The 15,541-nt window shown below is 44.4% G+C and overlaps 1 protein-coding gene across 1 annotated transcript in view; it reads right to left on the bottom strand.

The window, feature by feature from the left end:
- Positions 1-13,046, bottom strand: part of LOC138851684 (beta-alanyl-bioamine nonribosomal peptide synthetase ebony-like) — a gene marked incomplete at its 5' end in the record, with an annotated part of 70,558 nt that extends 57,512 nt beyond the window's left edge. The window contains one exon of the mRNA XM_070081055.1: positions 12,858-13,046. Coding sequence (XP_069937156.1) covers positions 12,858-13,046 — 189 coding nt within the window. The remainder of the gene's footprint in view (positions 1-12,857) is intronic.
- Positions 13,047-15,541: the final 2,495 nt, after the last annotated feature.

Genomic DNA, 15,541 nt, shown 5'->3' on the forward strand with positions numbered 1-15,541 from the left:
GAGCGGGAAGCTACCCAAGACAGTTGGGCTTTCGAGCAAGGGAGAGAGAAAGAACAGACTCGAACGGCTGGAACTTCCCAGGGGGGTAGGGAAAAGTGAGATGCTATATGTACATAGAAAGGAGGTAATTGAAGAGAAGACAAGAGCGAATGAAGGTGAAGAGAGAAGGGACGGAGTAAACAGGGGCGGCGAACAAATAAAGAATGTCTACTAATATCAGTGACCATTCTATAAATGGAAGGATTGTGGAGATCATGAGAGCGTACATAGTAGCGAAGGCAATGGGCATCACGGCGATCGGATAAGGATGGAACGTTCGCTTCTGCATAGGGGCTCTCGACAGGAGAAGAGCGAAAAGCACCAAGGCATAAACGTAATCCTTGGTGATGAATCGGGTTAAGGCTAGAGAGAGTAGCAGGAGATGCCGCTGAATAGATCTGGTCACCATGATCAAGTTTCGATAAAATAAGGGTGGAATGTAGGTGAAGGAGGGTTCGACGATCAGCTCCCCATGAAAGATGAGCAAGGGTTTTAAGTAGGTTCAGCCGGCTGTGACAAGTTGCCTTCAGAGAGGTAATGTGAGGTTTCCAGGATAAACTACGATCAAAGAGGAGGCCCAGAAACTTGACTGTATCACGTTCAGGGATACGGGAGCCATAGAGGTACAAAGGATGATCGGAGATGACAGAGCGTCTAGTGAAAGTAATTTGGTGGGTTTTAGTGCTGGAAAATTTAAACCCACGTGTGATGGCCCAATTGGAAACACGGTCGACTGCATGCTGGAGAGAAACTGTAATAAGGTGACAGTCAGCGCCTGCACAGGCAATAGCGAAGTCATCAACATAGAGTGATGACCAAATATTTGATGGAAGACTATTGGCCAAATCATTAATAGCAAGGAGAAAAAGTGTTGTGCTCAGAACACATCCCTGGGGGACACCTTCAGCTTGGATAAAGTCCGGGGAGAGCACATTATTAACCAGAACACGGAAATGCCTGTCAGTTAAAAAGTTCTTAAGGAAGGATGGTAGATTGCCTCGGAGGCCTATGGAGTGGGCTTGGGCTAAAATATTATACCTCCAAGTTGTGTCATATGCCTTCTCAAGGTCAAAAAATATGGCAATAACTGAGTGGTTATTCGCAAAGGCATTACGAACATACGTATCCAAGCGTAGTAAGGGGTCTATGGTAGAACGTCCCTTACGAAAGCCATATTGACGAATGGAGAGACTGTTGTGTGTCTCTAAATACCACACTAAACGTCTATTTACTAGGCGTTCCATTACTTTGCAAACTGCACTGGTAAGAGCAATGGGACGATAGTGGGAGGCTTCATGTCCCGTAGTGCCTGGTTTGCGGAAAGGGAGAACAATGGCGGATTTCCACAGCTGTGGAAGAACTCCTTGTGACCAAATAAGATTGTAAAGGCGTAATAGGACTGCAAGGGCTGACTGATGTAAATGTTGTAGCATACGAATATGAATGTCGTCGGGCCCAGCTGCCGATGATCGGCAAGCTGAGAGTGTTGCCTCCAGTTCTTCAAGTGTAAAAGGCACATTATACTGTTCTTCTCTGAGAGAAGAAAAGTCCAAGGGTGCTAACTCTCTGGCAGACTTTTAGGAAAGAAATGAGGGGCATAGATGGAGTCCCTGAGAAATACGGACCAGATGATTGCCAATTTCATTGGTAACATCTAGTGGGTTTGCTATATCAACACCGGCAACCCGCAGAACAGGAGCCGGGTCAGGAGAATATTTACCACTCAGTTTTCGTACTGTTTTTCCAGACTGCACTCATAGAGGAAGCAGAGGTGATGGTGGAGACATAATCTCGCCAGCAAGTGCGTTTATCGTCACGGATGACACGGCGAGCGATCGCACGCTTCTGCTTAAAATCAAGAAGTCTCTCTGTGGTTCTATTGTACCGGTACCTGCTCCATGCAGCACGTTTCAAACGTACTGCACGAGCACAAGCAGGAGACCACCAAGGCACGCATTTCTGAGAATGCCTGCCCGAAGTTTGGGGTATAGAATGAGAAGCTGCGGTTAAAACGGAGGACGAGAAGAGGTGTAAAAGCTCATCGATGGAGGACGAAGAAGGAACCTCTCTAAAAACAGTTAGGTGTGAGTAAAGGTTCCAATTTGCCTGATCAAGTTGCCAGCGTGGGATGCGAAGAGGTGGTGAATATGAAGGGGAAGTAAGAATGATTGGGAAATGATCGCTGTCATGTAAGTCCGGAAGAACAGATCAAGTGAAGTCTAATGCGGCGGAGGAAGAGCAGACTGAGAGATCAATGCAAGAGAGAGTGTGAGTCCGAGGATCAAAATGGGTGTGAGTACCTGTATTTAAAACATGGAGGGGGTGGGTGGCAAGAAAAGCCTCTAACTGAATGCCACGGGAATCACATTGAGACCCCCCAGAGGAAATGGTGGGCATTAAAATCACCAAGTAACAGAATCGGTGGCGGTAATGACGAAACAAGAAAGGCAATGTCCGGAATAGATAATGCCTGAGAAGGAGAGAGATATAAAGAACAGAGCGTATACCACCTATGCAAGTGGATACGGGCTGCTGTGTAATGCAGCGAAGTATGAACAAATAGCTGATGGTACAGAATATCAGTGTGTAGAAGAAGGGCACTTTCATTAAAGGTCCCATCAAGAAAAGGATCTGAAGAATACAATAAATTATAGCCTGAGATGGGAGAGATAACAGCAGAGTGTAATTTTGGTTCCTGTAAGCAAACACCAACAGCAGAAAACTGGGAGAGTAACATCCGATTACCCCTGAGGCCGCATATATTCCACTGTAAATAGGCCATGATTGGCAATGATAAAGATACCTGGAATCCGCAGGTAAGGGTTCCTTCGGACTAGAGGGGTTAGAAAAGTCCACATGCGGAGGCAGTGGAAAACGTTCAAGCAGCGAAGGAATGGTGCGCTGTGAAGAAAGGAGTTGTGCAGATGGAGTAGAGGAGAGAGAAGGAGTGGAGGGTGGATTAGTGTCCATTGATGGTTTGGTCTCTGCAATGTATTCAGAGATTGTGTCAAGTGTTTCAGAATTCAGAGATGTCATATGGGAGACAATATTGGAAATGGTAGGGGGAGGATGAGTAAAGATTGGAACTGTAATGGGCTGTACCAAGGAAGGGGGAGGGGCGAAAGGGTGGAGGGAACTGGAGAAGCGTGGAAGGGGACAGAAGAGGCAGAAACCTGGGAGGTGGCAGAAGAGGGAGAAACTTGGGAGGGAACAGGGGAGGAAGGTACAGTACGAGGAGGAGGGTGAACCTCTACACTTGTAACAGAGCCAGTGAGAGGGGGAGAACCAGGTACAGAGACAGGGAAGGGAAAATGAGGAGGTGGAAGATGGGTAGTAGGTGTTAACGGACCTTTTTTTGACTTTTGAGAAGTAGAGGGACGATTGGGAGGGGGTGTCATACGAGATCTCGTCGGTACTGAGGCTTGTGAGAGAGAACACGAAGAAGCGAGATCAGACTGAGACGTTGAAGTAGGGACGTCTGAGCCAAGGACAGCAAAAGAATTAGTAACAGGAGTGACTACGGGAGAGGTAACCACAGAGGTGGGTGCAGAAGATGGGATACCAGAAGTGGGGGGACGTTTTGAAACACGGGAATAAGAAACACGAGGTAGTCTCCCTTGGAGGCGGAGATGAGAAACTGCCATGGCATACCTGGAGTTTACCTGGAGAGAGTTCCGGGGGTCAACGCCCCCGCGGCCCGGTCTGTGACCAGGCCTCCTGGTGGATCAGAGCCTGATCAACCAGGCTGTTACTGCTGGCTGCACGCAAACCAACGTACGAGCCACAGCCCGGCTGATCAGGAACCGACTTTAGGTGCTTGTCCAGTGCCAGCTTGAAGACTGCCAGGGGTCTGTTGGTATTCCCCCTTATGTATGCTGGGAGGCAGTTGAACAGACACTTATTGTATGGTCTCTTAACGTGCTAGTGACACCCCTGCTTTTCATTGGGGGGGATGTTGCATCGTCTGCCAAGTCTTTTGCTTTCGTAGTGAGTGATTTTCGTGTGCAAGTTCGGTACTAGTCCCTCTAGGATTTTCCAGGTGTATATAATCATGTATCTCTCCCGCCTGCATTCCAGGGAATACAGGTTCAGGAACCTCAAGGTGTTTTATCTCCGTTATGCGCGCCGTGAAGGTTCTCTGTACATTTTCTAGGTCAGCAATTTCACCTGCCTTGAAAGGTGCTGTTAGTGTGCAGCAATATTCCAGCCTAGATAGAACAAGTGACCTGAAGAGTGTCATCATGGGCTTGGCATCCCTCGTTTTGAAGGTTCTCATTATCCATCCTGTCATTTTTCTAGCAGATGCGATCGATACAATGTTATGGGAGACCTCCTGCCTCTTTGAGGTAACGGATTTCCCGCTCGTTTAAGTAGACTTGACAGTGGCGAGAGTACGAAGGGTGAGCCTCATGACAATTAAGGCAAGAGTGAGGTCGATTGCAAGACGTATTAGTATGGTCATCGGCACCACAGACTGGGCATTCGGCGATAGATCTGCAATATTTCGCTGGATGGCCAAATCGCCAGCAATTTCTACACTGTTGCGGTGTAGGGATCACCTTTCGAACTTGTAACCGATGTCCTGCTACATAAACTGAGGATGGGAGTTCACGGCTGTCAAAAGTTAAACGGGCCACATTGCTAGGGTATCGTCTCCGCCCGCGGGCAGGAAGAACGTAAGTGTCTACCTTGAGGATTGGGAGATCTTGGAGTTCCAGCTGTTCAAGAATGTCAGTGCCACATGTCTGGAAATTTTGTTGAACTATGGTATGGGGCAGAATGACGGTACCACTACAAGAATTGAGGGAATGATGTTTTTCAATAGTGACAGGAACAGTATCAATATGGGAAAGACGAGAGAGCTCATGAGCCTGGGTAGCATTCTGTACGGTGATGATGCACGTACTGCTCTTAAGAGCATGAAAAGAAATATCTTTACCAACATGGTGTAGGAGTGCCTTGCCAATACTGTGGTCAGAAAGATAGGTAGTAGAGGAAGTCGGTCGTAAAGTGAAGAATTTATTCCATTGTGCAGTCTGAAACTGAGCGTGGGAAGGTAGTGAAGGACATGTCGATCTTTTCTGAGAAGAACGAGAAGGTGGAGAAGTATCATCAGCAGGTAATTGTCGTTGGCGTTTTGGCGTGGGACCAGAGTTGGTCCGACGTGGAACGGGCCGGCAATTCTAAAATTGCCACACCGTAGAGGGAGAGGCCGGAAGCATAGTCAGAGGAGAGCGAAGGTCAGATAAATCGAACGAGTCAGTCGAGGCCTCAGTACCTGAAGCGGGTGAGGAAACAGCACCGGCAAGAGGTACAGAGGCATGAGGAATGTCCGAAGAGTGGTCCAAAGATGAGGCGGGGTCAGAACGAGGTGTGGTATCAAGAAGGGGCCCGGGGGTAGCAGGTTCATGGACTAGGGCTTCCATGGTTAGGTTTCTTCTTTCTTTTTGTTTTTAAGAAAAAAAAAGAAAGAAAAGAAAATAAAAATAAAAAAAAGAATAAAAAAAGGGGGGACCGGGGAGGGATAGTTCCTAGGAGGAATGAAAGGGCCAGAAATCTCCCTTCGCGCCCAAGAGGACCTCAGCACCGCAAGTAGCGCAGATGCAGCATGGAACCCGTGCCATACCCTACCCATCATGCCAGTAAACCGGCAATCCGGGATAGCAACCTCACATCTGCCGAGCTACCTCCGTGGACAAAAGAGAGGGCGGCCGGATATCTGCCACAAAGCATACCTCCTTCGGCCACCACCCCCGGAATCCGAAAGGTGGCTTCCAGAGATACACCCGTCGCCCGAAAGACACCCATAGCTACTCCGGGATACCGGAGAGGGATCGGGACATCCCCAGGCGATCCAGATTCCACGGCAAACTACGCCACCGCCACGAACCTCAATGGAATGGGATGGACCCCAGTGACCTTTCCCCTACCTAGGAACTAGCACGCCTGTGGGAGAAATCCCAAAGGCCAAAAAGAGGAAGGGCAAAAGGGAGGGGTGGGGAGGAGGAGGAGGAATGGAAAAAGGGGAGGATGGGGAGGATGGGATAGGGGAGGGGAGATTGGGGGGTAATTAGGTTCGGTCTGAGGAAGAAGACCGACAGGTCTAATTCCTCAGACCAAGAGCCTCTTCACCACGCCAAGGAGCCCCCCTTGAAGAGGTGGTTTCTTATTAACTGGGCTACTCTTAGGAGGGTACTTATACTTCTTACCTTGTGGAGAATCATTATTTCTGGTTCCTGCTACTTGATATGCACCTATGCGACTCTTTTTAGGAAATGAATTTTGATTATTAACATTGGGATAATATTTCCCTTTGTGAAACTTGACAGATACCTCAGAGTTATTATGTGTTGCATCTTTAAAATGAGTTAGTTAGCTGGTCTGTAACTGAACAATTAATTCTTGCAGACCCAGTCTTATTTCCTCCAGACCAAAATAACATTTGTGATACTTGTTCGAGAACCATTCAATTGTTTTACAGCTTAATTTATTCTGTACGATGACACTCAATAACCAGTCGGATTCCTTCAGATTATATTTATTACTTAAAGTTTTGAAAGTGCTCTCCAGTTCAACTCTAAACTGCTGTAAACGTTTGTAAGCGTGATCTGGAGTTTTTAAATTAACAATGATAGTCACTAGATCCAACCTACTTTGTTCTATATTACCACAAGTGACCTTCAAGAAGTCAATTGCTTTTTTGTAAGAATCATCTACACTGGGAAAGGCTTGTATGAGCATGTGAGCGTCTCCTCTTATCTGCCCTTTGAGGTAAAATAATTTAGTAACACATGCTAGGTCACTCCTGTCATGCACAGCTGCTTTAAAAATTTACCAAAATTCGTCCCAGTTTTCTCCAGGATTAAACACAGGTAAACATAATTCTGGGAGTTTCGGCAAAGACATCTTATTTGTTGGAATAGATTAACTGCCTGGTTTACACCTTTTAATTTATTCAAAGCCTGACTTTTACAAGAATTTTTTCTTCTAATTCATAATTCTGGTTAATCATAAGATCCATTTCTGTCTCATCTCCACAATTTACTAACAAATCTTCATATTTTTTATAAAATAATTTGTATGAATCATATCTATTCCCTGAAGCATCTAAATACAATTTTAAATCATCAGTATTCACAGTTTCCTGATTAATTAATTCCAACCATTTAATGTATGCCTTTGTTACATGGCCCTTTCTAGCCTGCAATGATGCTTTTTTGCTCTAAATTCCATGTGTTTGACATCTACATTAATTTCCTCATTTTTACCCATAGTGAAATGTATTAACCTTAATTAATAACACTGATTATGTACTTAATTATGCACTTTATAAAGGTAAATATTACAACTTACCTTTGAATAAATCCTAGCTACAATTGATCTTAGCAATTACATGTAAGGAAATTATAATATAAATTAAAAATACATTAATATAAATTCTAGCTACATTTGAGCTTAGCATTTACACATGTATGAAAATTAAAATATAAATTTTAATTACATTAATATAAATTCTAACTACACTTGAACTTAGCAAAATTATTATTGTAGTAATTATAATCCACTACACATTAAGTAAATTTGTTAACTTAACATCCACCTCCTTCTGTCATTTTACATATAATTATTAAGTAATTAATTCACTAATTAATGACTTCCTTAATTACATCCAGTTCGATCATGGAAAATTAAAAATTACCTGGATGAATCTCAGATACATACCAGAAAATGGTAACAAAGATAATTATTCTTTATCAAAGCTATGTAGGAATTTTCGGATACCTAGGTCGCAAAAAATGTCCCCCTTCGATACCTACTATAATCTCTATCTCCACAAGCCCTTCTGGACCTATATTAATTTCAACTAAGATATACATCACCTGTTGAGAAATGGTTTACCAGCTAAGGTTGAAGTTTAAATATAGGGAAAACTTATCTGATAAGACAGCTATTGCCCACACAGCTACCCCTGCAGGTGAGGTCTTGAGAAGCTGTCTTGACCACTTCTCAATGGACTGAAATAAAGTATATTAGGTATGTTATAAATTACCCCTAGGAGGTGTTATGTCAGCATATATCAGACACTGATCGCTGACAACACTTGTGTGGACTCAAAAGTCCGCACCTCACTGCTGACTATACGTTGATTACAAACTCCTTGCGACACAAGAACTGCGCTGTCCCCAGCACAAGAAATTCATAACCCACCTTGCTCTTGTAATGTGAGCTATGGTGTTCTTTACACCCTCAACAGGTATCGGTGACTTGATAGAAGCTGAAGTGTCCTTGGATGTCCACGTCTTCCATAGTCTAGGAATATGCACACTGGTACACTATGTTCCACAAGGTTTGTCTTTATTGTTCAAAATCTTATCACTAAAGAAGCTGATCACACTTCTCTGTAAGTGTTTATTGTGTTTTGTGAGACACTTTGTTCACACTAATGCACGGATCAGTGTTCTTTGTTGGTTATCCTGGCGTCAGTGTGACTCCCAGTAGGGTGAAAATAATCTGACCTCACAACATCCTACACTGCTGCAATGCCCCCTAGAACATAAAGGAAAAGCTGACCTAGTACTTTTTGCTTCCTTGCCAAACTTCCTCCATGAAGCAAAGCAGATTGCTTGATTCTTGCTGTCTTAAGCATAGACAACAATGTCCACTATCATTACCATGGCAATAAAGTGGAAGCAGGATTTTCCTTAATTGTCCTGCTAAGGTAAGAGATGGACTGCCTCTTAAACTACACTTTTCAACGCTGGACTTTTGCAAGGAGCTGCGGTCGCTTGACCACATCACATACTCGTATTGCATCTGGGATCAATTACTTGCTGTAGCAGTAAACAAGTTGGTTGCCCCTTCTGAGAGGGCTGAAAGGGGCTGAAGGGGGCTGATACCCCCCTCCTGGAGAAAGTTTCTCCACATCACCAGGAATTCTGATACAACATTAATATACATATTTGGACTGTATATTAAGTTTAAAAAAAAGGAATACATATACATTGAAGGAGAATTTATAATAACAACACTCACCAATTAGTCTGGAGATTACTTGGTGTGTCATACACAAACCCCTGCCTAAGTGTGAAGAAAGTACTGGCCAGAATTTCAACATAAATAGACATCACTTAGCTGGGTTTCCCTGGCTGTCCTGTCCACTCGCCTTTTCAAGTTATGCAGGACTGCAATTCCAACAATTTCTGCTCCTATTTGGGAGGATTCAACCACAATTTAACCTCCAGAGCGACGAAATTTATGCACATTTCACTCGCGTGTCTTTAGCCCAGTTCAAAACCATGGCGTCTCTCCTACCCCCAGCGACGCTCACCAATTTCGTTGGTTCATTATTAAATTACAAATTAATTTTTATTACCTGCAATATATTCCATCAATTTGCATACAGAATACACTGTATTTTCGGAAAATATACAATATTTTCCACATTATTATGTAGTAAAGTCTGGTTTGTATTGGCAGTGTTGCTGTTGACAGGAACGACGATTATGAGTATTCTCAGGTGTTTAAATTCTTGTGGGGTTCTTGATGCGATGGTTGTGAAGGGAGGTAGTGGCATTACCGGTACGTAAAGGAGGGATAGGATTGTTTGACCTGCGAAGGCATGTAAAATGTGTGTCCATTAAGAGGGAAGTGATGCGTGTTGGAGGAAGGAGAGGGGAGCTAGATACGGTACATGATCAACTGAGGAGTTAGTGCATTAGTGTTAGCTAGGAAACCTGGGAAAGCAAGGGTGGGAATTTTGTGTAAAATGTTAGTGGGTAGGGATTTACCCTATGTACGTGTGGGATGAAATGTGGTGACGATTCAGCAAATTAAGGCTAAGACCTAGGGCGCTTGAGGACATGTATCGTTTCCTGCATGGCATTTTGCCGTCTGAAGCGATGCTCAGGAATAGGCGGGTCGTGGAGGGTGGGGTGGGGGGGTGCGGTACATGTGGAGAGAAGGAGACTGAGTATCATGTGGTCTATTTTTGTGAAGGATTTACGTGCATCAGGGGATGGATGAGTAGGGTGGCAGCATTTGTGGGGGGTCAAGAGGTGTAAGGGGTGAGGGGTACAATCAGGTAAATGGTCTGAGAAATGCTTTACTTGTGATTTTTTAAATATGACTAATGTATGTACATATGTAAAATCTTTGTGTTCATGATAATGTTCAATATTATGTCATTGTATTCTATACTATAATTGGGTTGGGATTAGGTGGATGGGTGAAAACACAACCGGGGTGGCGGAGGCTCCCCACAAGGTTGTGCAGGGATTGAGTTTGGAATAGGTAGTTTTGGTCTAAAAAAGTGTTATGTGTGTTTAATGAACCGCGTAGTGTAATGGCAATGATGTACTACGAGGAACCCAAACCATGACTAGTGGGCGTAGATTGTACAAGCTTTTAGTGGATGGTGATGAACTAAATCAGGTGATAAGTACAACTTCTGAAATATTAATGTATATTGCAATCTTGTTTGTTGAAGTAAAGTATAATCCTGTGTAACCGTGTAATTAGAATAGGTGTAGAGGGAGGAAAAGAAAGGTGGGGGGAGGGGGAGTAGCATGTGCCTGCACCAAGTTGTACGTGCGGGGGAGGGGGAGTAGCATGTGCCTGCACGAAGTTGTACGTGCGGGGGAGGGGGAGTAGCATGTGCCTGCACCAAGTTGTACGTGCGGGGGAGAGGGAGTAGCATGTGCCTGCACCAAGTTGTACGTGCGGGGGAGGGGGAGTAGCATGTGCCTGCACCAAGTTGTACGTGCGGGGGAGAGGGAGTAGCATGTGCCTGCACCAAGTTGTACGTGCGGGGGAGAGGGAGTAGCATGTGCCTGCACCAAGTTGTACGTGCGGGGGAGGGGGAGTAGCATGTGCCTGCACCAAGTTGTACGTGCGGGGGAGAGGGAGTAGCATGTGCCTGCACGAAGTTGTACGTGCGGGGGAGAGGGAGTAGCATGTGCCTGCACGAAGTTGTACGTGCGGGGGAGAGGGAGTAGCATGTGCCTGCACCAAGTTGTACGTGCGGGGGAGAGGGAGTAGCATGTGCCTGCACCAAGTTGTACGTGCGGGGGAGGGGGAGTAGCATGTGCCTGCACGAAGTTGTACGTGCGGGGGAGAGGGAGTAGCATGTGCCTGCACCAAGTTGTACGTGCGGGGGAGAGGGAGTAGCATGTGCCTGCACCAAGTTGTACGTGCGGGGGAGGGGGAGTAGCATGTGCCTGCACCAAGTTGTACGTGCGGGGGAGGGGGAGTAGCATGTGCCTGCACCAAGTTGTACGTGCGGGGGAGGGGGAGTAGCATGTGCCTGCACCAAGTTGTACGTGCGGGGGAGGGGGAGTAGCATGTGCCTGCACCAAGTTGTACGTGCGGGGGAGGGGGAGTAGCATGTGCCTGCACCAAGTTGTACGTGCGGGGGAGGGGGAGTAGCATGTGCCTGCACCAAGTTGTACGTGCGGGGGAGGGGGAGTAGCATGTGCCTGCACCAAGTTGTACGTGCGGGGGAGGGGGAGTAGCATGTGCCTGCACCAAGTTGTACGTGCGGGGGAGGGGGAGTAGCATGTGCCTGCACCAAGTTGTACGTGCGGGGGAGGGGGAGTAGCATGTGCCTGCACGAAGTTGTACGTGCGGGGGAGGGGGAGTAGCATGTGCCTGCACCAAGTTGTACGTGCGGGGGAGGGGGAGTAGCATGTGCCTGCACCAAGTTGTACGTGCGGGGGAGGGGGAGTAGCATGTGCCTGCACCAAGTTGTACGTGCGGGGGAGGGGGAGTAGCATGTGCCTGCACCAAGTTGTATGTGCGGGGGAGGGGGAGTAGCATGTGCCTGCACCAAGTTGTACGTGCGGGGGAGGGGGAGTAGCATGTGCCTGCACCAAGTTGTACGTGCGGGGGAGGGGGAGTAGCATGTGCCTGCACCAAGTTGTACGTGCGGGGGAGGGGGAGTAGCATGTGCCTGCACCAAGTTGTACGTGCGGGGGAGGGGGAGTAGCATGTGCCTGCACCAAGTTGTACGTGCGGGGGAGGGGGGAGTAGCATGTGCCTGCACCAAGTTGTACGTGCGGGGGCGGGGGAGTAGCATGTGCCTGCACCAAGTTGTACGTGCGGGGGAGGGGGAGTAGCATGTGCCTGCACCAAGTTGTACGTGCGGGGGAGGGGGAGTAGCATGTGCCTGCACCAAGTTTTACGTGCGGGGGAGGGGGAGTAGCATGTGCCTGCACCAAGTTGTACGTGCGGGGGAGGGGGAGTAGCATGTGCCTGCACCAAGTTGTACGTGCGGTATATATTTAATCAATGGAGGATTATAATTCTGTGGAAGATCAGGATCTGTGTTATTTTATTTATTTAATGTAATGTAATGTTTTAAATAAAACAAAAAAAAACTCTAGGTAACTAACATAGCTCTCAAGTGGCTCTTAGTATCTACAGTATAAGTGATGTGGTTTAATAACAGTATAAGTGATGTGGTTTAACAACAGTATAAGTGATGTGGTTTAATAACAGTATAAGTGATGTGGTTTAATAACAGTATAAGTGTTGTGGTTTAATAACACAGTGAACAAACAATAGGGCATATTTATGACAAAACTCACTTGTTTAGATCAAGGTTCAGGACTACAACATTGTGTAATATGTGCTGGTGTTTGCTCCTGCGTCTCGTTAAACCACTTGTCCACATCACTTACCAAGTTTTGCACCAAACAAGTGCTTCATAAATAATTACATAAATAATAATTACCATAAGAAGACAATCGGTATCAATCAAAGCTCCTAACATCATTAAGGAACTTTCGTTGAAGGGTTAGTATACAATAAAGAGGACTTACCTCTTGCCCTTGGTAAGGGAAGGTCTTCCACTGCCATGACAAACGGTTGAGTATTGCTCTGTGAGACAACCTCACACCTTTGGGTACCCCTGTTGACCCCGAGGTGTACATTATTGTGGCGATGGACGACCCACTCACACTCACACCAACCTCACCAACACTCAAGTTATCGCCTCTTTCTTCCTCAAGCTTTAAAAGAACCACCAGCAGCTTAATTATTATATATGACCTCAAATATTATGAAGAGTGACTTAAACATAATTCTTTGATAATAATAATAATAATAATAATAATAATAATAATAATAATAATAATAATAATAATAATAATAATAATAATAATAATAATAACAATAATGATAATAATAATATACAATAATAATAATAATAATTTCCTTTTTATTTTCGTATTGGATCTTACAGAAAGTGGAAGTTCCACTACTTGGAAAAGACCCGGGCCGGGAGAATACCGGCGAATAAAAAAAAAAAAAAAAAAGTTATCACAGTTGCTCTCTGCTGATGACACAGTTCCTTTAACGGATTCTGAAGACCAGTTACAAAGGTTGTTAGATGAACGTGAGAGGTTATGCAAAAGAAGGAGAAGAAAAGGAGAACATAGAAAAGAGCAATATGACGAGGACAGAAAAAAGTCTAGGCAATGCTAGACTGAATACGAGATTGGAGGGTATGAGAATGGATGAAGTAAGTGTTTCAGTATTCGTGAGTCAACGTGCTAGTAGCTAGTTCTACGAAACACGAAGCGAACTATATATTAAATGAAGGAAAAAAGATGGATGTGTGTTTAGATATCTATGGAAAGAAATTTATTTACAGAGGAAAAAAATAAGGAATGTACAAGAGTATAGTGGTAGCAACATTTTTAGATGTGTGTGGCTTAAATCCTGCAGCCAGTAGAAGGCTGGAGGCAGTGAAGATATGTTTAAGAGCAACATGTGGTGTGAATAACATCCAGAGAATTCCAAGTACAGGAAAAAGAATGAGCAAATAATTCAAAATTATATCCAAATAAAAAATTTTTTTGTTGGCTTGGAAATTTATAAAGGATGGGCAGAACAGGATGAGCAAGAGAGTGCATCAATCTAGATTGGAAGGAAGGAATGGAAAGGGGTCATCCCAGGACAGGGTATGTGTTTTTGAGTGCTAGGAGTTTGATTATCCAGCAGGCTTTTGTGAGCAAGTTAAATCAGAGTGAGTGCAGACCAAGGGTTTTCATAGTGTGAAATGCTGTTGGAGTGTGAGCATGTACGAAGATGTTCATGGGAAAGTAGTTGCTGGACTCGAGTCCTGGAGGTGGAGTTACAATGCCAGGATTATGAAAAAAGGGTGGGATTGCTACAAATCAGAGGGTCATTTGAATTGTACACAACTGATAAGACAACTAATGAATGAACGATAGTGAATGTGTTTCGTCTTTAGTGTCACCCTACATCAGTGGGAGATGGCTCGTGCAATATAAACAAATAAAAGATATTCATATTTGGGCCAGTTTTACATTTAAGAAAACACATGTCTTCAGTTATCACTAATCTGGATAATATTGACGTTCGTAAAATGATCAGAAATTAAATTTAGATGTAAGGAAATGCACTGATCACATTTTTTGAAATATAATTTTATTACCACTTTTTAATTTAGGGAATGTGTTTCATGCACGAAAAAAAGGGCCCAAAATAACCCCATAAATACTTGAATTTAATCCTCTATAATTCAACAACAACAATATTAAATAATGGAACCTGCGACACTAGGAACAAAGTCTTGACTGTATCTATGATATTTCTATATAATTCAGTGCAGAACTTAAAATTTTTCTCAGTTCTAGATAGTTTACTTAAAATAGTCATAGTAACGATGAGAGTAACTACACCAGATGATGAGAGTAACTACACCAGATGATGAGAGTAACTACACCAGATGATGAGAGTAACTACACCAGATGATGAGAGTAACTACACCAGATGATGAGAGTAACTACACCAGATGATGAGAGTAACTACACCAGATGATGAGAGTAACCAGATGATGAGAGTAACTACCAGATGATGAGAGTAACTACACCAGATGATGAGAGTAACTACACCAGATGATGAGAGTAACTACACCAGATGATGAGAGTAACTACACCAGATGATGAGAGTAACTACACCAGATGATGAGAGTAACTACACCAGATGATGAGAGTAACTACACCAGATGATGAGAGTAACTACACCAGATGATGAGAGTAACTACACCAGATGATGAGAGTAACTACACCAGATGATGAGAGTAACTACACCAGATGATGAGAGTAACTACACCAGGAGATGAGAGTAACTACACCAGGAGATGAGAGTAACTACACCAGATGATGAGAGTAACTACACCAGATGATGAGAGTAACTACACCAGATGATGAGAGTAACTACACCAGATGATGAGCGTAAATACACAAGGATATAAGAGTAACTACACCAGATTATGAGAGTAACCACACCAGGAGATGAGAGTAACTACACCAGATGATGAGAGTAACCACACCAGATAATGAGAGTAACTACACCAGATGCTGAGAGTAACTACACCAGATGATGAGAGTAATTACACCAGGAGATGAGAGTAACTACACCAGATGATGAGAGTAACTACACCAGATGATGAGAGTAACTACACCAGATGATGAGA

Source organism: Cherax quadricarinatus, unplaced genomic scaffold (genome assembly GCF_038502225.1).
Source record: "Cherax quadricarinatus isolate ZL_2023a unplaced genomic scaffold, ASM3850222v1 Contig1568, whole genome shotgun sequence".
Lineage (NCBI taxonomy): Eukaryota > Metazoa > Arthropoda > Malacostraca > Decapoda > Parastacidae > Cherax > Cherax quadricarinatus.